This window comes from Corella eumyota, chromosome 2 (assembly GCF_963082875.1).
Source record: "Corella eumyota chromosome 2, kaCorEumy4.1, whole genome shotgun sequence".
Lineage (NCBI taxonomy): Eukaryota > Metazoa > Chordata > Ascidiacea > Phlebobranchia > Corellidae > Corella > Corella eumyota.
This window is the reverse complement of record NC_137491.1, coordinates 9,170,214-9,189,427: the sequence shown is the minus strand read 5'-3', so window position 1 is coordinate 9,189,427 and position 19,214 is coordinate 9,170,214. Positions and strand designations below refer to the sequence as shown.

Sequence of the window (19,214 nt, the reverse complement as noted above, 5' to 3'; positions counted from 1 at the left end):
CTAAATTTGATTTGCAACCGAATGAAGCTAACTAGAAGTTGGCACAAGGGGGATAAAGGGGTCAACGGGAGCATTAATTCTCTTGAGTTATGGATAAAATTGTTTACTTCTGAGTTATTGGTAAGAGCGCCTACCTATGAGTTATTGGTAAAAGTGCCCGCCCTTTGAGATATTGGTAAAAGTGCCTACCTCTAAAGAATAGGTAAAAGTTCCTACCCTCTGAGTTAGGGGTTAAAGTGCCTACCTCTAAGTTATTGGAAAAAGTTCCTACTTCTGTGGTATATGTAAAAATGCCTACCTCTAATTACAGGTGAAACTACCTACCTCTAAGATAAACTTACACATCCCTTCTTCTATGTTATAGATAAAAGTGCCTACCATAAAGTTATAGATACAAGTGCTTACCTCTAAGTTAAAGGTAAAAGTGTCTACATTAAAGTTACAGATACAAGTGCCTACCTCTAAGTTAAAGGGCTTACTTCATAGTTATAGATAAAAGTGCCTACCTCTAAGTTATAGGTAAGAGTGCCTACCTCAAAGTCATAGATACAAGTGCCTACTTTAAGGTTAAAGGGCCTGCCACGAAGTTATACATAGAAGTGCCTATTTCAAAGTTTTAGGCAAAGGTGCTTACTTTTAAGTTATTGGTGTAGAGTTACTAGATTTATTGTTATACTTATTTTGATTGTTTATTTGGTTTAATTGTTTATTGTGACTCGACTCCGTTTACCGACTCTATTTTTATTATTATTATCAGGTTTGGTATTTTGTTTAAGTTTTATTTATAAACGACAAGACAGTAACAGTAATACTTGTATTGTAATACGGCAAAACACTTACACGGTTTAATTAAAAGTTACGTTACAAGACCAGCTAGATCGCTAAACTGGCGCTAAAGTTACAGTACGGTTTGTAGGTCCAGTTATTGCAAGATGCGACGGTGGCCAACTATCGGTAGATTGGCCCGACGATGTAACGATGACCAACTATCGGTAGATTGGTGAAGAACGTTTAAATTGTTCCAGTATTTGTAGCAAAACCGAGAGACAATTAAAATTTGAGTACCTGTATCAGTACAATCACAATCACGCCAGATCATGTCGTGACTGCCCTATTTTCCAGACTATGTCCCTACCACATTTGTTAGTTGTTAAAAAGTGTATGCAGATCAATCATCTCAGTCCAGGTCCTGATAATCCAATCATGTTTTAAAGATCTTTTGAATAACAAAATGTTAAATATATAATAATTTTTAGAAATATAAATATAAAAGTATATCTGTCATGTATGTAGCTGGTTAAAAAATTTAATTTGTGAAAACAACAATTTTTTAAATCGACGTTTGTCCATGATTTAACTTTTCGATTACTTCAAAAAAAAAATATATTTTTATATTTTTAATAAATATATTTTTTATATATTTTATTATTTTTTTACGAAATTAACTCACCTTATTGAAGTATTTTCATTTATTGATATATTACTTGTCTTCTTATTTCTTTACAGGCTTCGGTAAATATAGATTAATATTTTTTATTAACAATCCTAAAAAATTAATAAATCACTAACAAAATGGAAAATTTTGCTCATGTTATCAGTAAAAAGCGAAAAAACACTTCCAAAAGGGGCCAATTTCGCACCTTTTACTGATAACGATACTACGTGACAAATAGAAAAAAAAATGTTTAAAAATTAGTGTTTCCCCCAATAAAAGTATAGTTTTTTTTCAATTTTTAAACTATAATGTTCTGTTAAAAAACTTTATTAAAATTAAGTAAAATAGATAATACTGTTGAAGCCTTTGAATTCAAAAATTTTAATCCATTTTTGCGTTTTAACCTAGCGTAATATTTAAAATATCAAAAGTTAAAAATTGGAATAAAATTAAGAGTTAAGCATAATATAGTGTACATAACTATAAGCGACTGTAACTTATGATATAGAAGTTTTTTAACGTATGAAAAACAAATGTACGAATGCAAACTAAATTTACTTTTGGAACTGGGCAATAAAAATGTGGCACACAGGGGTTATGACGTCATTACCGCCCAAACACTGATAATCGAATTACATAATTTCGTCATATATTGCCCCGTTAATCCCTTTGTCCCCTTTGTGCCAACTTCTAGATAGCATTATTCGATTGCAAATTAAATTTACTTTAGAAATGGGGCAATAAAAATGTGGCACACATGGGTTATGACGTCATTTCCGCCCAAAAACTGATAATCGAAATACGTAATTTCGTCATATAATGCCCCCGTTAATTCCTTTGTCCCCTTTGTGCCAACTTCTGTCTAGCCTTATCCGATTGCAAATTAAATTTACTTTGGGAATGTGGCAATAAAAATGTGCCACACCGGGGTTATGACGTCATTTCCGTTTGTTAACCTTATCCTATCATCGTAACAACGTAACATTCTGATGAGGTCACCATAAGTGACGTCAATAAAAAATTTAAAAAAATAATAATTAAAAAAAATCAAAACACTCCGCACTCTGCACAACCACTCCGCCTTTTACAGTGTGCCAAAACTTGTAAACAAGTCTGCAGTTTATTTTTAAAAACAGGAAAATGGAATCTAAACCGAACTTGGATAATCTTTTACATTTGTTGAAGGTAAGCGTTATGTTAAGTATTTAATTCAGGCATAATTTAATTATTTGGTTAATGTACTTCTTTTTTAAAATATAATTTTTATATTTTAAAATAAAATTAGTTTTGTAACACTTTTTTTTTGCTTTATACAGTGTTCCTCTAAAAAGAAAGTTGTAAGTTTGTGTAATGAAGTTATTTTCAACTTGAACATAACAAATAAGAAAACGTTAATGAATACAATTAAATCTGTATTGGATTTAAATGATAGTGAAGCAACTGATTTTTATTTGTCGCTGGAGCAACTGTTACGACATTCGGTTTACAATGGTATATCTTTAATAGTTTTTTTTTTTTTTGTATATATATTTATCCGATGTGGGAAAGTCGAATGCGCGACTTAAACATAGAGTAACATCAGTTACTCCGAACCAGTCTCAAGTTGCCTGTGGTGGTTTGGAATATTATAGAGATTATAATTGCCCAGTAATTATGCTGCTGATTAAGTGCTGGCTCAGCAGGAGTTCACACCGTTTATATCGCCTTACTCGAGGGCGCTACAGCATGAGATCAATGGGGATTGAACCCACGACCTCATGGTGGTGTAGCAAGTGTTCTTACCACTACACCACGCTGCCGACTCAAGTTGAAGTTGTGTTTTTCTTCATTTACTCTTGAATAGTTTGGACTAATAGAATTCCAATTTTCTGTATTTGTAATTTAGATAATGTCCTTGTAATTTGCATCTTACAGCTTAAAGTAAAAGCTTTTTATTTTAAAGGTTATAATGAAGTTGAATCCGTGAAAAGTTATTTCCCTTCTGACTTTCATTCAAATCTAAGTGACTTGTTAGCAGGCATAATTGTCGAAAATTACCCTAAATGGAGATCAACTGTGTTATCAGATCAGGGTATGTAAAACTTTTTATTTACACTACATCAAAATTTTGTGTTAGTTATTAACTATGACATGTACATTTTTTTCTTAGTAAGCCTGCCAAAATTAGTTGACTTTGAATGGAAATTGGAAAATGAGAATACTGCACACCCTCCTAAATGTGTTGTGCAGTTAAAAGTAAGAATAAAGTAGTTTGTTTAAATAAAATGTATATATAACAAAATTGTATTTCTTTTTAGACATCAGAAGGAAAATCTAAAGAAGTTACCTTTAGTAAAGAAGCCCTCGACACTTTACTTGATTCACTTTCTGAACTGAGAGAACAAATTTCATCTATTAGCCAATCTTGATTACCTTTTTGTGCAATACTATTTAGATATGTTATATTATCATTAATGTTTTTGATTGAATTATTGTTATTAGACTCAATTTATAATTCCTTGTCATGAATAATATATTTTTGATATTAATTGTGATTCTACATTTTACTAAATACATTATTTTTATTCCATCTACATCATGTCCACGTTCTTTTAAAAAAAGTCAAGATATTTAAAAAGGTGTTAGCTTAGTTTAAATATAAAACATAATCTCTGGTATAACACAGGGAGTGGCTTAAAATATGTGTATAGAAATACTTTAAAAATAACGCAAAGTATACCGACACCTGTTTATTAAATATAATTGAAAAAAAATCATCCAAAAGTTAGAAGTTGTGGCTTCTTTGATTTCTTATTAATTTTAGGTCGTTTTGTAACTACTTCTTGCGATTTTGTGACAGTTTTTCGCTTTGTTACCAATTTTTTATTAGATTTGAGATCAGAAAGTTTTTGTTTTTTGGTTGTTTTCTTTTTAGGCTTCTTTTTTATTTCCATTTTTGTTTCTTTTTCTTCTTGTTCAGATATTTGTAAACGTTGGAAGTATTCGGCTAGGAGAAAATTTTTTATTATTTTTTGCTATTAAAACAAAGAAAAAATTTTTGTAGAAAATATTACCGGGATATAAATCAGAGAAACTGTCAGCATCTGAAACTTCTCCTTCATCGAAAGACTCATATTCATCATCACTTTCATTAACATCAGTTCCATTTTCTTCTCCATCACGTTTAATTCCAACCTCTGTAAATACAAAGCAGTTGTTTTAGATTAAAAAAAAATAAATGTCACTAAAATATATTATTAAAAAATGAACGATCGTTAATTACCTGACTTTACTTCTCCACCTTTGCTTTTTGGTGTTCGATTTAGTAGAGGAGTGGGCACAAATGGCAAACCACTTACTTGACATTCATCCCCTAAAAAAAGAAAAATGCTACTTGAAAACTTTCTAAACCAGTTAATAAAATATGACCAAGTATAAAAACAAACCTACATCTAACCCTTGCTTTTAAATATTTCTTCCCATTTACATGTTGAAGTAAATGTTGGGGAATTCTATTAAGGTGTTTAAGGGTCAGTTGGCAAAACATATGGTTTCTAAAAAAATAGAATAAGAAATAAGTTATACTTTTATTACTACCAAATTAAAACTGATTTTTATATTTATTTTAACTTACTCATGGCCTTTTTTTGTGCTTGGAACAATGTGGGGAAATTGGTTAAAATCGAAACTTTTTTCCAAATCTTTTGTCAACCTTCTGTATTTTTTTCCAGTTATATGTTGTGTGATTGCTTTTTCTTGTGCTAGCATCTCATGGTTTGTTAAAGTACAACGAACCTGAATAAAGTTTATTAATTGTAAATTTAACCTAATTTTTATTTTATATTTTAAAATACCAAAACTATTTTTTTGTAAGTTACATGTCCATTCATTATAAATTATTAATATGTTTTTTTACACTGATATATATTTTAAAGGTTTTAGAAATATTACCCTTCCACCTTCAGTTAAAACTAAAGCTGGATGTAACTCCAACAAATCATTCACTTTTGTATCCACCTCAATCCTGGCTTTTATTTCTGCCATAATGAAAGTTTTAAATTAATTTTAAACAATTATTCTAAACAGAAAGCATTAAATAAAGTTTAAATATCGTGGTACACAATTTAGATATTTTGAAATTTAAGGCAGCATTTTATCCTATATATAATAAATATCAATACTATTTTATAAAGCATTTTAATTTTGCTTAATGTGTATGACTGCAAATTAGGATGTTAGGTATTTAAAAATATATTTTTACTAGATACAAATTGTTGTACAAAATTTTGTAAATACATTGTACAGTTATTAAATAAATTTACAGAGCTTATCTGTTTTAACACATAAAATGACCAATACACATTAAAGGAACTTAACTTTACGAGGTATCACCAAATTATAAACTTTCACCAAATGGCCCAATTCAATATAACAACAAATATAATTCTCTTTGCTTTTGCTTAACTATATAATTAACAAAACTTTAAAATAAAATAAACCCTTAGAAAATATAACTGTGAGCCATGAAATAGACAAGTGGAATAATTTTCTTTTACTAATCAGGCTTTAACTGGATGCAGTAAATTTGAATCCCAATAAATATAAAGACAAAATTATGACTAAAATTTAAAAATTGCCTTTTTTCTGGCAAAACATACAACAAGTAAACATATTTCCACACTGATTTAAACTTTGTAAGAAACTCCATAACAACAAACCAAAAAAAATTAATCTTCTAAGAAAAAGTATTGGCCCGATTTCTTTTGTGACGAATCCTTTACCGAGTTCATTTTATTAATCCTAGGACGGTAATTATTAGGATCTCGACGGAATGTAATTTCTAAAGATTTCAAGAAAGTGTTCATTCCTGTAAGTAAAGCTTGTGGTGTGTTTGCTGTGGTGTCAATAGAAGGTTGGCCACTAAATACGATAACGCGATCGGCCAGGTAGGTTGCCATAATGAAATCGTGCTCCACTACAAATGCTGTCTTCTTGGCATGAAGAATAAATCTTTTAATTACCTAGAAAAAAGGTAATATTACAAAAAATATTTTTTTATATTTATTTTTTAAATTTATAAACATAATACGCATTAAAGTAGTTTGAAAATACCTTAGCTGCAACAATACGTTGTTCTGAATCCAAGTAGGCTGAAGGTTCATCAATCAAATACACATCAGCTGGTTTCCCAAGGCAAAGTGTAAGAGCAACCCTCTGCAATTCACCACCAGACAAATTTTGAATCTCCTGATCGATAATGGCATCAATAAGCAATGGCTTCATAACGTCGGTTATAAACTGTGGATGGACGTAGGAATTTCTTATTTTTTCATGCAGCAGTTGTCGAACTGTACCGGTAGATTTGGGACTGATTTTTTGAGGTTTGTAACTTATGTTTAAGGTCGGCACTTTGTCTCCACTGTCTGGAGCAAGTTTACCAGCAAGCATTCGAATAAATGTTGTTTTTCCTGTTCCATTTTCCCCCAGCATTACAATAATTTCAGAATCTGTAAATTCGCCCGAAAAAATCGTAAGATGGAAATCCCCTAGTTTCTTTGTCATGTTGCCGTAGCCGTAACGACACATCTTTTTTACTTCTTCCTCAGCTTCTGCTGTCTCCGAAACCTTAAAAACCAGAGATGTCTCCCGGAATCTCAAATTTTCAGAAGGAACAAATCCATCTAAAAATATATTAATCCCTTCTCGTACTGATGATGGCATAGTAACAACACCATATGCACCAGGAACACCATAGAGACAGCAAATAAAATCAGACAAATAGTCTAGTACACTCAAATCGTGTTCAACTACTATAACATAATTGTCTGACTCCAGCAAACTTCGAATAGCCAAAGCAGCATTTAATCGCTGCTTAACATCAAGATATGAGGATGGTTCATCAAACATGTAAATGTCAGCTTTTTGAACACAAACCACTGCAATTGCGAATCGCTGTAACTCCCCTCCAGATAAATCTTCTATGTTTCGATTTAGAATATGATTTAAATCAAGCATATTGCAAAAGTATTCTTGCTTACCAGTGTCATCTTTTTTGTCCAACATTTGTTGTACTGTGCCTTTAACTGCCTTTGGAATTTGGTCAACATATTGAGGTTTAATAACAGCTTTTAAATTATCCTCCAAGATTTTCGTGAAGTAATTCTGCAGCTCAGAACCTCGGAAATAATTTAAAATTTCTTGCCAATCTGGAGGATCGTCAAAGCGGCCTAAATTTGGTTTTTGCTTTCCAGCTAGGATTTTAAGGGCAGTAGATTTACCAATCCCATTTGTACCAACCAAACCTAAAACTTCACCTGATCTTGGCATTGGCAACCGATGAAGTTTAAAGGAATTTGCACTATATCTGTGAGTTGTATCCTTCACTAAGTTGCTGGGCAAATTAATAATCGAAATCGCTTCAAAGGGACATTTTTTTACACAAATACCACAACCAATACATAACTCCTCCGATATCCAAGCCATTTTTGAAGTTGGTGTTACTTCAATACAGAGTTTTCCCATTCTGACAACCGGACATGACTTTTTACATTCTTGTCGACATCTTTTTGGTTTGCACTTGTCTGAACTGACAATGGCAATACGAGTATTTGAATCAGACATATTTTTAACACACTACTTATAATTTTTACTAAATTAACCTAACTGTTTAAAATAAATCGTTATGTTTAGTGGACAGGCTGACAGGATTTAATTAAAGTTTCCCAATAGTAAAAAAATTTAACATGATATCATGTCACAACAATCATTAATTTTTTTAAAGATTTAAACTAGCATGGTCGAAATAGTTCTTAGTTTTCCCAATTTTCTTCTACAGACTTACTCAAAAAATCTTTTACAATAAACGTGTAAACAATAATGCGGTCAAATCTCAATAATAAAAATACTTCCAACGATTAAACCATTTATTTTAATATTAATAATTACATTTCAATTAATAAAATAATACAACAAAACCTTAAAAGCTATTACCTATTGTCAGAATATTCCTAGAAATTTGCATTTCTACTAACTTGCTTTATTTCAACTTTCTTAACACATTGCGTAACACGTGCAAGGTTTCCGTTTTTGTGAATTTTATTCAGCGTTGCCAAAAATAAATATTACTATAACGTCTTGAACAACTAAACTTACAGATTTTCGGAGTACAAGAATTGTTAAAATTAATAAACTTTACTGTACAGCTATCTTATGTATAACTAAGACTATAAAATTAAAATTTTTAATAAAACATGGTTCGCTTAAAATATATTTTGCTTTAAAATCAATAACTTGGCAACACTAATTATTATAGCATACTCTTAAATAATATTTTCCATAACCACAACAACAAAAATTGTTTATTAAACAACTTTTATTAAACAAATCTGTTTTTAATAATATACATAATATGGAAGACAACCCCGACAAACTTACAGAAAGCGATATTCATCGCCAACGTAATATAGATGAGGAGCAAAAAGAATCTATTTACCTCAGTTTGGTTTGGTATAGCGGTAGGCTTGGTGCTGCTTATTACGATAGTTCAAGTTCTATAATCTATCTTTTAGCGGACACTGAAGAATCAACAGAATTTCCTCTAACAACCAACCTTCTTGGAGAATTAAAACCTTGTGCTGTTATAACCAGTGCTAGGCAAGACGAACGTTTTGTAGATGCTTTAACTCAACTTGTAACGACTGGTGAAAGCAGCAATGCAAGTGATAGTCAATTACCATCACATTCGACCTCGCAAGATCAATCGAATGACGATGTTCAGGGTTGTACCCTTGAGATATTGTCTAGTATCGAATACCGGTTTGAAACAAGTAAACACAAAATTATTTCAGTAAACTTACCCTCTGTACCTGACCATTATACAAACCTTGAAAGAGAAATGTACTTGTCGGCAACAGTGCCATTTGATTGTATAGGCACGGTGCGTGCTGCAGGTGGACTGCTCAGGTATTTAGAGAAAAAACGGATTGGTGTTGAACTAGAAGGTGATGAAGTCCAAACGCCAATAGCTGGGTTTCAAACTTTTAATTTAAAACATATTTTGCATCTAGATAAAGTAACCTACAATGCCCTTCAAATATTTCAAAGAGTCAGTCACCCCTCTGCTATGAATATAGGGTCGAAAGAAGGGTTTAGTTTGTTTGCTATTTTAAATAGAACAACAACTAGAATGGGCGATAAACTGCTTAGAAGTTGGTTTTACAGGCCTATGTGTGACATTGGAAAGTTAAATGAACGTTTAGATGCTGTTAGCTATTTTGTGGACCCACAAAACGATGAAATAGCAAAATCGTTAAAGGAATGTCTAAAATACATTAAAAATGTTTCCCATATGCTGGGTCGAATGAAAACATCAAAACTGTCGGTTTTGGACTGGCGTGCCATTTGTCGAACCTCGCAAAGTGCTCTTAGAATTGCTGACATATGCCGCTCAGTAGCTTTTTTGCCGCAGCGTTCTGAAATGCCAGCAATTTTCGAATTGATTGTTCGTACTTTTACTCAAGAATTGGTCAGGATTCCAAATAGCATTATCAATATCATGGATATGGAAGCTAGCAAACGTGAAAACATGTTTGTTGTCAAGCCAGGTGTTTCAGAAATCCTAGACAAAATGCGTGAGACATATGCTAGGTTACCTAGTATTCTTGCTAATATTGCGAACCAAGATTTAGCCAAATATGGCGAATACATTTCCTCATGCCAAATCGTGTATATGCGCCACATTGGTTATCTAGTATTTACGCCTAAAACTGAGGCAATGAAGTATGCCAATGATTTTGCAATACCTGGAATGCAGTTTGTAGCCGACTCTAATTCAACATTGTATTATAAAACTCCCGCGACTCAAGAACTGGACGAAACCTACGGAGATATACTAGAAGACATCGACTATCAGCAAGTCGTTATAGCCAATCGCCTTCAAGATGAAATATACGATAACTCCTCAATTTTAATGGATGTTATGAAATACGTAGCTGAATTAGATTGTATTCTAGCTTTTGCCGATGTGGCCAAGGATTTGAACTACGTAAGACCAATTATTAGAAACTCAGATGAGATACGCGTTATTGGCGGTCGACATCCTTTGCAGGAGCACACCGTATCTGCCTTTGTACCTAATGATGTTCAATTTGAAGCTGAACACGGCTTGATAAAAATAATGACAGGACCAAATGCAAGTGGAAAAAGTGTTTATCTTAAACAGGTAGGGTTAATTGTATTCATGGCACAAATTGGCTCATTTGTTCCCGCTGTAAGCGCGTCATTTGGTCTTCGAAACAGAATTTACACCCGAATTCGAAGTCAAGAATCTATTTCAAATGATATGTCGACATTTGCTGTTGATCTTGAACAAATGTCGCTGGCTATTAACGGGTCGGATAATAAATCTTTGGTTTTAATTGACGAATTTGGAAAAGGCACAGCGACCGTCGACGGCGTATCTTTACTGGCATCGTGTCTATCACATTGGATTGGATTGTCAGAGAATTCACCTATGGTTGTATGCGCTACACATTTTCACTCCTTGGTCCGACAAAGCCTGCTACCAAGCTCACCACTTGTGCGCTATCAGACCATGGACACAATACACTCAAGTGAAAGCGAAACTGTTTTTCTTTATCAACTTAAGGACGGTGTCAGCGGTAAAAGTTACGCATCGCACGTGGCGCTTTTAGCTGGCATTCCAAAAGAAATTGTCGAACGTGGCGAGGAAGTTTGCCAAACTATTCGACGCAATGTGGCAGTCAGGCACTATAATCAAGCCTCCACTTTTAATTACCAAAAAATGTGCGAACACGTTACTGATTTAGCGTTGAAAACAAATTTGGATGATTCATTGGCTGTTAAAAGTCTTCTTAAAGATGTTGTTAATATAATGGACGCCCCCCAAAAAACAACCCAAGTGGATAAAACAACAGATTCCAGCTTATCTGAGACTCCCGAAAATTGCCCCCCTTTATATGGATTAAACGTAACGAACAAATCCTAAAATAAATATTTAATTAATTTACTCCACACGCTAATTTTTCGATGTTATGTTTGATTTTGTTATCGTTTTATTTGTTTAATTTCGTTATTTCAATAAATCTCACTATGCTATTTTGTGTTTGTTTTAGGATTGAACGTTTGGCGTACAGCAGATATATTATTTCTTTATTCAGCGGATAACAATACCTATGGTCTCGGTAGGTCGAACATGTTTAGGTGTAGTTGTATGTTTAATTGCTACGTGAAGTTCTGTATAGAAAGCGGTTTGTAATAAAAATAGTTTATTCTTTTTTTTGTACAGACTTTTTTAAATAAAAACCTTAACATTTTACCCAAAGAAAATATTTTTTGACAGGAACTTATGAAAGGCATGGTTCGCCTTTAGTTATAAAGCAGTATTTATTTACTTTGAGTACCATTGCTATTCTATAGTTTTGTTCGTTGGTTATGACAGAAATTAAGTAAGTTTTTAAATTTAAATAAGACATTGTATAGTATAAAAACTTAAAGGTGCTGGATTTTATTAAATAACGTATGATGCAATGTTGTATTTAATTGAAAGTAAGCTTTTGTATACGTTATTTGAGACGACACGACTTTGTGAAATTGTATAATGCACGTTTTGTGTAATGTAAAAACGTTGGAATGATAAATCTGTTCCTTTAGACATAGTCACAGGCCTACAAATATTAATTTCGCCAGGGCGATTTTTTGTACAGGCTATTGAAGCAGGCACGTGATGATATAACCGAAACCGTAAAACAACATATTTCTTCGGTTTTAGAGTAGGGGAATTCCTGACTTCCGGTTGAAATAACTTAAATAAATTGAAAGTTCAATTACATTAAGAAGTTAAATGATCAAGTTATCTGTTACAGCAGCTTGCACTTTATATTCTTAATATGAAAGGTTATATATCGCAATACAGTCATTTCAACAATTTAACTTAATAACTAATGTATGATATATATTTACAAAACAAGTTTTGTTTGTATATTAACAGATTAAAAAAAGATGGTTTTAGTTTAACATGTTATATTAATTTTTTAGGAAACTTTATTTGTTAATACTAACAGGACAACTATCTGACTATAGTCTATTCTTTTGCGTTTATAAAGAGAACAGTTTTCATTAGGTTCTGTTGAAAAACGTGATTGTCTAATTGTTTATATAGGCAGAAATCAGCATAATTAATAACGAAAATCAGCATAATTAATAACCAAAGCGTAGTATTATCAATTCTATGCCATTTTGTTAAAAAAATAAAAGTTTTGGCAATACATAGTACCAGTGTGTAAGTTACAACTACCTAATTTGTATTGTTTTAAAAAAAGTAAGAAAAATATTATAACGAAATAACCTTAGTTTGTATATACATAATATTTGTTGATATTTAATTTTATCCCTAAAAATAGCAATATTAGTTGGCGGCATAACCCCCACATTTCCCCAATTTCCTATTGGTTCTAATTTTATAATATCTTACGTAGGTTTGTATCAGAATAACTTCCTGGAATTAAAATTAAGTTTTGTTTCAAGAACTGCCAGACTGTAGTCAAAATGGTAAGACATGTGAAATAGAAGAATGTTACGAGGATTGTATTTGGTTGTGATCTGGTTTGGGTTTAGTTATGGACAAAATAACATTATTTTTTGCAATCAAAACTGTCTTGAAATCAGCAACAAAGAAATTATTAACAATGGGACATCAAATGATCAGTGTAAAGTTTCAAGTAAGTGTTTTTGTAATTTTTAAAATTGTCACTTATTTTAAAACACTTGGCTTTGCAACATAATGTCTTTTGTTTAGTTCCACTACTTTTATGTCATTGCACACTTTAGTAAGTCACACCCAAAAATTAATTGGAAAGTTTAATATTTGGAAATATACTTAATATCAAAAACTGCCAAAGGCTTCTCATTAACACTGGGCTGGGGTGACATAAGTAACCCCATGTTTGGGTGTAAAGTCTACCTCCCCAAGTTAGAGATAACAATATACAAAAACAATGTTTGTTTAAAATCATTTGAATTTTGTATTGTGAAATTGCACTTGCCTATCAATATGTTATCATACAGTTGTACTCAAATCCTTAATATTTAACCTTCAGTTTTTTTTGACTAGCAACTTTAAAAATGCCCTGGCCTAAACTTGAGGAAGTCACGGCTCCTAAACCTGAATGGGAAAACGTATCTTATTACATGTACAGCAGATCAGATGGCACTAAACACCTTGCTCTTAGCATGACATGGTCACAATCAGGTAAAATACAAATTTGTTTAAAGATGATTGATTTAAAAAATTGAAGATAGGCTATTAAATAGAAAATGTTTTTAAGGTATTTAAATAAGCAAAAAAAAAAAAAGAATTTTTTTGCATATAAAATAAATCAATTTTTTTGTTTTATCAAGAAGTTTATTTTAATTTTTTTACAGTGAACAATTTCAATAAACATGTAGACGGATATTTAATTTCCGTTTATACTAGTGGAGCAATTGGAACTGTAAAGCTGATATTTTATTTTAGCAATAAAGCATTGATAACAAGTTCGAATTTAAATGAAAAAGTATGTTAAAAAAAGAACAAATTTTACATGGAAGTTTAATATACCAGTAATAAAAACTAAAATTTGTGTGCTCTAAATTTTAAATAGGTGTCCAAGTTGTCTATAAAACATGTTATATGGAAATATTAGGTTAGTATCTCTTTAATCAAAAGCTGCGTTTTTTTTTTTGCCAGAAGATAATTTTTACCTACAATTGCTATGGCCAAAATGATAGTTTAAACATAGAGCTTGGCAAAACTTATGTTTTGGATCTTCATGCAATGCCAATATATCAGGAACATACAAAATCACAGGGAGTTTCTACTTCAATTAGGATACCAGGTTATCAACAATATTTTAACTTTAGTTAGAATTTTGTGCTTGATATTTAAAATTTAAATGATACAATTTTCATGCCAGTTTTGTGCCATTAAATTGTATAAGTATAACATGGTTAAATTGAGTAACTTTCAATTTAAAATTCAACCCTTAGGCATCTAATTTATACAATTTTCCTACCAGATTGTGATTATAAAGATATAGGCGAAACACAAGCCTGTAGCGACGAAAAATATTTTGTTGAAAATGAAGAAGATTATAAGAACGGTAAGTGAAACTCATTTTCTGTGAACTAAAAATTATAATCCTAAAACTTGAATAACTTTTTATTATAAGTTTGATTATAATCATTTTAGGTGCAGAATATTATTCATACAGTACTGACACTGGCAATGGTAAAAACAATAGTAAGTTAAAAGTAGAAAAACACACACTTGCAAGAAAATGCACATAATCAAACTGATAATTTAATAATAAAAAATATAAATAACATAGCCTATTATTGCAAATTATTTACTTTCTGAAAATCGTGTTGATTTTCGGTTAAATAAATTTATTTTGTAATTTAGATGATAATGGTTACACTGTAATGACTGTGAGCATAGTGGTTGCTGTTCTTATAATTATGGTTGCAATTGTCATGTCTATATTATACATACAACACAAAAGAAAAAGTAAGTAAAAAAATTTAGGGTTACTTTTTAATATTTATTGCAACTTTGACATTTCTAAAAAAAATGTTTCTAGTAAAGTTTTATAGCCGATGTAACATTTAAGAGAACTTACTAATCATTAACTAAACTGTAATATATGAGTTATAAAATATCTTTGCTTTTTGACTCATTGTAAACAGCAGTTAAAGTTAATAAGTTTATAATAAAGCACTTACATGGAAAACTTATTTTTATCACAAAAGTCTGACAATTACAAAGCCCCTTGTAAGTAATCATTTTTTATAACAAAAAAACAATTCAAGGTCAGTTTGTTTTGAAAATAACATTGCAATTTTGAATTTAGAAATACGGAAAAGACAAAATCAACTATGCTCAACAAGTACCAGTAACACATTTAACCAGCCATTGGGTAATTTATCACAAAATAGTAATAAAAAAAATTTACAATTGTTTTTTATTAAAAGTAACTTTTTATTTTGTTAATTCCTAGTGCTGTAAAAAATTGCACACCAACTAGTTCTGTATTTTTTAGATTCTGATAACAAAGTCTTATTACTTGTGAGTACCTTTAAGGGAAAGCCTGATGATCCAAACAACCATACAACTAACAAGCTTGCAACATTGCTAAGTAATAGCGGCATAAATGTTGTATGTAACCTATGGCAAAGTTGTGATATAATTGACGAGCCTTTTCGCTGGACAAAAGAACAAATGGATAAATGCAGCTACGTGGTTTTGGTCTGTACTCCTGTAGGTAAAATTAACAGCCGCCGTGGCAAAGAACATCCTGACCCATTTTCAATTGCTGCAAATCACCTTAAAAGTAACCATTATAAATATGGCAAAAAGTGTATGCTAGTTTACTTCGAGGACAAGAAGAATATTTTTGATGACTACTTACAAATAGGCTGTAAGGTGTATGATCTTTCCAGCAAATTTAATGCCTTTTATAAGAACATTTGTGGACAAGAAATTGATCCTAAATTTGCTAATGCGGTTGCCAACCTAAAAAACAACATACTGGAAATATATAACTTTCCTATTCAAACATTAAAAAATGAATCAGATACCCTTATTGCTAAATCTAAGAATGATAACAACAACATATCCCATACTGTAATTGTACACCAACAAAGAAATTCTTACAACATAGAGACCATACCATTCAAAGATAATGCATCTATTACCAGCACTAGTACTAGAACAACTGATTTCTATTTAAACAACATAGTTCCTATAAATGTAGAGGGTGATGCTTATTCGTCTTTAGAATCAAATGGTAGCACAAGAACGACTGGATTTTCAATGACTAGCAGTGACTATTCAACTGGCAGTTATAACCCAGCTGAATTTGAAAACCATACTAGTTACTACTGCCAGGATGATGCAGTTTAAATTCTTTACATCAACTAATGATTTTCCGTTCTATGAAAAAAAACTCCTTTAAAAAAGGGAAAAATTAATCTTTAAATCAAAAAAACTAATTAAAGTAGCCAATTTATTTAGTGTTTTTTTTGGTTGAATATATTCAAAAATTATCAGGTTGATTTAATTAAATTTTTTTCTTATTTAATGTTTTTTATCCACCATATTTCATGCAAATGTCATTTTTTGTACACTGTTTAAGGATAAGTGGTAGCCTTTTTGCCTACACACTTTAATTAATGTATAATTTGTATGCTCAGTTATTTACATTGCAATTTTATGTTCACTAACTCAAAAAAATTTGTCTTCAATTTTATGATTATTTTTTTGTAAATCAATGTTCCTGACATTTTGATTGTGTGCAATATACAACACTGATTTTTGAGAGTCGTTTAAATAGTGTAGAAATTGTAAAACTTTTTTGTAGAAATATTAGAAAACTTTGTTGTTTTGTAAAATATTTTTTTCATTGCATTTTTAGTTTCATGTTTCTGATCACCCTTTTTAAACCAAAACTGTTTTCGTTTTAATCAATGTTAGAGCGAATTACCTGTTCTGTTTTAACTCTACATATTATCCTTTGTTATTTACTATAACGAAACTTTTTGATTTTTCTGTATTTAAATTTTAAGTTATATTTTTTTCAAGTAATATCAGCCTTATTATTTTATAGACAAGCCTTTGCAATATGTAAAAGTTCAATTTGTTAATTAGTTTTTGTTTGTCGTACTATAGAAAACTTAGGCTTGTGGTTACTGATGACCAACAATAAGTTAACATAGTGGTTGCTGTTCTTATAATTATGGTTGCAGTAGTGGTTGCTGTTCTTATAATTATGGTTGCAATTGTCATGTCTATATTATACATACAACACAAAAGAAAAAGTAAGTAAAAAAATTTAGGGTTACTTTTTAATATTTATTGCAACTTTGACATTTCTAAAAAAAATGTTTCTAGTAAAGTTTTATAGCCGATGTAACATTTAAGAGAACTTACTAATCATTAACTAAACTGTAATATATGAGTTATAATATCTTTGCTTTTTGACTCATTGTAAACAGCAGTTAAAGTTAATAAGTTTATAATAAAGCACTTACATGGAAAACTTATTTTTATCACAAAAGTCTGACAATTACAAAGCCCCTTGTAAGTAATCATTTTTTATAACAAAAAAACAATTCAAGGTCAGTTTGTTTTGAAAATAACATTGCAATTTTGAATTTAGAAATACGGAAAAGACAAAATCAACTATGCTCAACAAGTACCAGTAACACATTTAACCAGCCATTGGGTAATTTATCACAAAATAGTAATAAAAAAAATTTACAATTGTTTTTTATTAAAAGTAACTTTTTATTTTGTTAATTCCTAGTGCTGTAAAAAATTGCACACCAACTAGTTCTGTATTTTTTAGATTCTGATAACAAAGTCTTATTACTTGTGAGTACCTTTAAGGGAAAGCCTGATGATCCAAACAACCATACAACTAACAAGCTTGCAACATTGCTAAGTAATAGCGGCATAAATGTTGTATGTAACCTATGGCAAAGTTGTGATATAATTGACGAGCCTTTTCGCTGGACAAAAGAACAAATGGATAAATGCAGCTACGTGGTTTTGGTCTGTACTCCTGTAGGTAAAATTAACAGCCGCCGTGGCAAAGAACATCCTGACCCATTTTCAATTGCTGCAAATCACCTTAAAAGTAACCATTATAAATATGGCAAAAAGTGTATGCTAGTTTACTTCGAGGACAAGAAGAATATTTTTGATGACTACTTACAAATAGGCTGTAAGGTGTATGATCTTTCCAGCAAATTTAATGCCTTTTATAAGAACATTTGTGGACAAGAAATTGATCCTAAATTTGCTAATGCGGTTGCCAACCTAAAAAACAACATACTGGAAATATATAACTTTCCTATTCAAACATTAAAAAATGAATCAGATACCCTTATTGCTAAATCTAAGAATGATAACAACAACATATCCCATACTGTAATTGTACACCAACAAAGAAATTCTTACAACATAGAGACCATACCATTCAAAGATAATGCATCTATTACCAGCACTAGTACTAGAACAACTGATTTCTATTTAAACAACATAGTTCCTATAAATGTAGAGGGTGATGCTTATTCGTCTTTAGAATCAAATGGTAGCACAAGAACGACTGGATTTTCAATGACTAGCAGTGACTATTCAACTGGCAGTTATAACCCAGCTGAATTTGAAAACCATACTAGTTACTACTGCCAGGATGATGCAGTTTAAATTCTTTACATCAACTAATGATTTTCCGTTCTATGAAAAAAAACTCCTTTAAAAAAGGGAAAAATTAATCTTTAAATCAAAAAAACTAATTAAAGTAGCCAATTTATTTAGTGTTTTTTTTGGTTGAATATATTCAAAAATTATCAGGTTGATTTAATTAAATTTTTTTCTTATTTAATGTTTTTTATCCACCATATTTCATGCAAATGTCATTTTTTGTACACTGTTTAAGGATAAGTGGTAGCCTTTTTGCCTACACACTTTAATTAATGTATAATTTGTATGCTCAGTTATTTACATTGCAATTTTATGTTCACTAACTCAAAAAAATTTGTCTTCAATTTTATGATTATTTTTTTGTAAATCAATGTTCCTGACATTTTGATTGTGTGCAATATACAACACTGATTTTTGAGAGTCGTTTAAATAGTGTAGAAATTGTAAAACTTTTTTGTAGAAATATTAGAAAACTTTGTTGTTTTGTAAAATATTTTTTTCATTGCATTTTTAGTTTCATGTTTCTGATCACCCTTT

At 30.9% G+C, this 19,214-nt stretch overlaps 6 protein-coding genes across 9 annotated transcripts; 4 read left to right on the top strand and 2 right to left on the bottom strand.

The window, feature by feature from the left end:
• Positions 1-2,393: 2,393 nt before the first annotated feature.
• On the top strand, positions 2,394-4,008 carry LOC145743908 (COMM domain-containing protein 9-like). The gene is made up of 5 exons (XM_082561972.1): positions 2,394-2,620; positions 2,752-2,926; positions 3,378-3,506; positions 3,585-3,670; positions 3,733-4,008. Exons 1-5 carry the CDS (start codon positions 2,576-2,578, stop codon positions 3,841-3,843), a joined length of 546 nt encoding a protein of 181 aa, XP_082418098.1. The 5' UTR covers positions 2,394-2,575; the 3' UTR covers positions 3,844-4,008.
• LOC145743907 (surfeit locus protein 2-like) lies at positions 3,958-5,493 on the bottom strand. The gene is made up of 6 exons (XM_082561971.1): positions 5,366-5,493; positions 5,049-5,209; positions 4,865-4,968; positions 4,698-4,787; positions 4,489-4,611; positions 3,958-4,421 (listed from the first exon to the last, which is right to left on the bottom strand). Exons 1-6 carry the CDS (start codon positions 5,456-5,458, stop codon positions 4,189-4,191), a joined length of 804 nt encoding a protein of 267 aa, XP_082418097.1. The 5' UTR covers positions 5,459-5,493; the 3' UTR covers positions 3,958-4,188.
• Positions 5,494-6,135: 642 nt separating this feature from the next.
• LOC145743906 (ATP-binding cassette sub-family E member 1-like) lies at positions 6,136-8,072 on the bottom strand. The gene is made up of 2 exons (XM_082561970.1): positions 6,527-8,072; positions 6,136-6,435 (listed from the first exon to the last, which is right to left on the bottom strand). Exons 1-2 carry the CDS (start codon positions 8,033-8,035, stop codon positions 6,142-6,144), a joined length of 1,803 nt encoding a protein of 600 aa, XP_082418096.1. The 5' UTR covers positions 8,036-8,072; the 3' UTR covers positions 6,136-6,141.
• Positions 8,073-8,822: 750 nt separating this feature from the next.
• On the top strand, positions 8,823-11,420 carry LOC145742330 (mutS protein homolog 5-like). The gene has a single exon (XM_082560112.1). The coding sequence runs from the start codon at positions 8,823-8,825 to the stop codon at positions 11,418-11,420; it is 2,598 nt and encodes an 865-aa protein (XP_082416238.1).
• A 364-nt stretch (positions 11,421-11,784) lies between these two features.
• LOC145741678 (uncharacterized) lies at positions 11,785-17,072 on the top strand. 4 transcript variants are annotated; one of them, XM_082559306.1, is made up of 10 exons: positions 11,785-11,880; positions 12,959-13,152; positions 13,545-13,682; positions 13,856-13,986; positions 14,160-14,307; positions 14,488-14,571; positions 14,661-14,711; positions 14,874-14,978; positions 15,322-15,387; positions 15,511-17,071. In XM_082559306.1, the coding sequence occupies exons 2-10, from the start codon at positions 13,005-13,007 to the stop codon at positions 16,371-16,373; spliced, it is 1,734 nt and encodes a 577-aa protein (XP_082415432.1). In that variant the 5' UTR covers positions 11,785-11,880; positions 12,959-13,004; the 3' UTR covers positions 16,374-17,071. The 4 variants fall into 4 exon arrangements, with proteins under 4 accessions (XP_082415432.1, XP_082415433.1, XP_082415431.1 ...); XM_082559307.1 differs by lacking the exon at positions 11,785-11,880 and having other exon boundaries at positions 12,879-13,152; positions 14,661-14,699; positions 15,511-17,072; XM_082559305.1 differs by lacking the exon at positions 11,785-11,880 and having other exon boundaries at positions 12,879-13,152.
• A 26-nt stretch (positions 17,073-17,098) lies between these two features.
• LOC145741682 (uncharacterized) lies at positions 17,099-18,680 on the top strand. The gene is made up of 3 exons (XM_082559311.1): positions 17,099-17,287; positions 17,629-17,694; positions 17,818-18,680. The coding sequence occupies exons 1-3, from the start codon at positions 17,206-17,208 to the stop codon at positions 18,678-18,680; spliced, it is 1,011 nt and encodes a 336-aa protein (XP_082415437.1). The 5' UTR covers positions 17,099-17,205.
• The last annotated feature ends 534 nt before the right edge of the window (positions 18,681-19,214 follow it).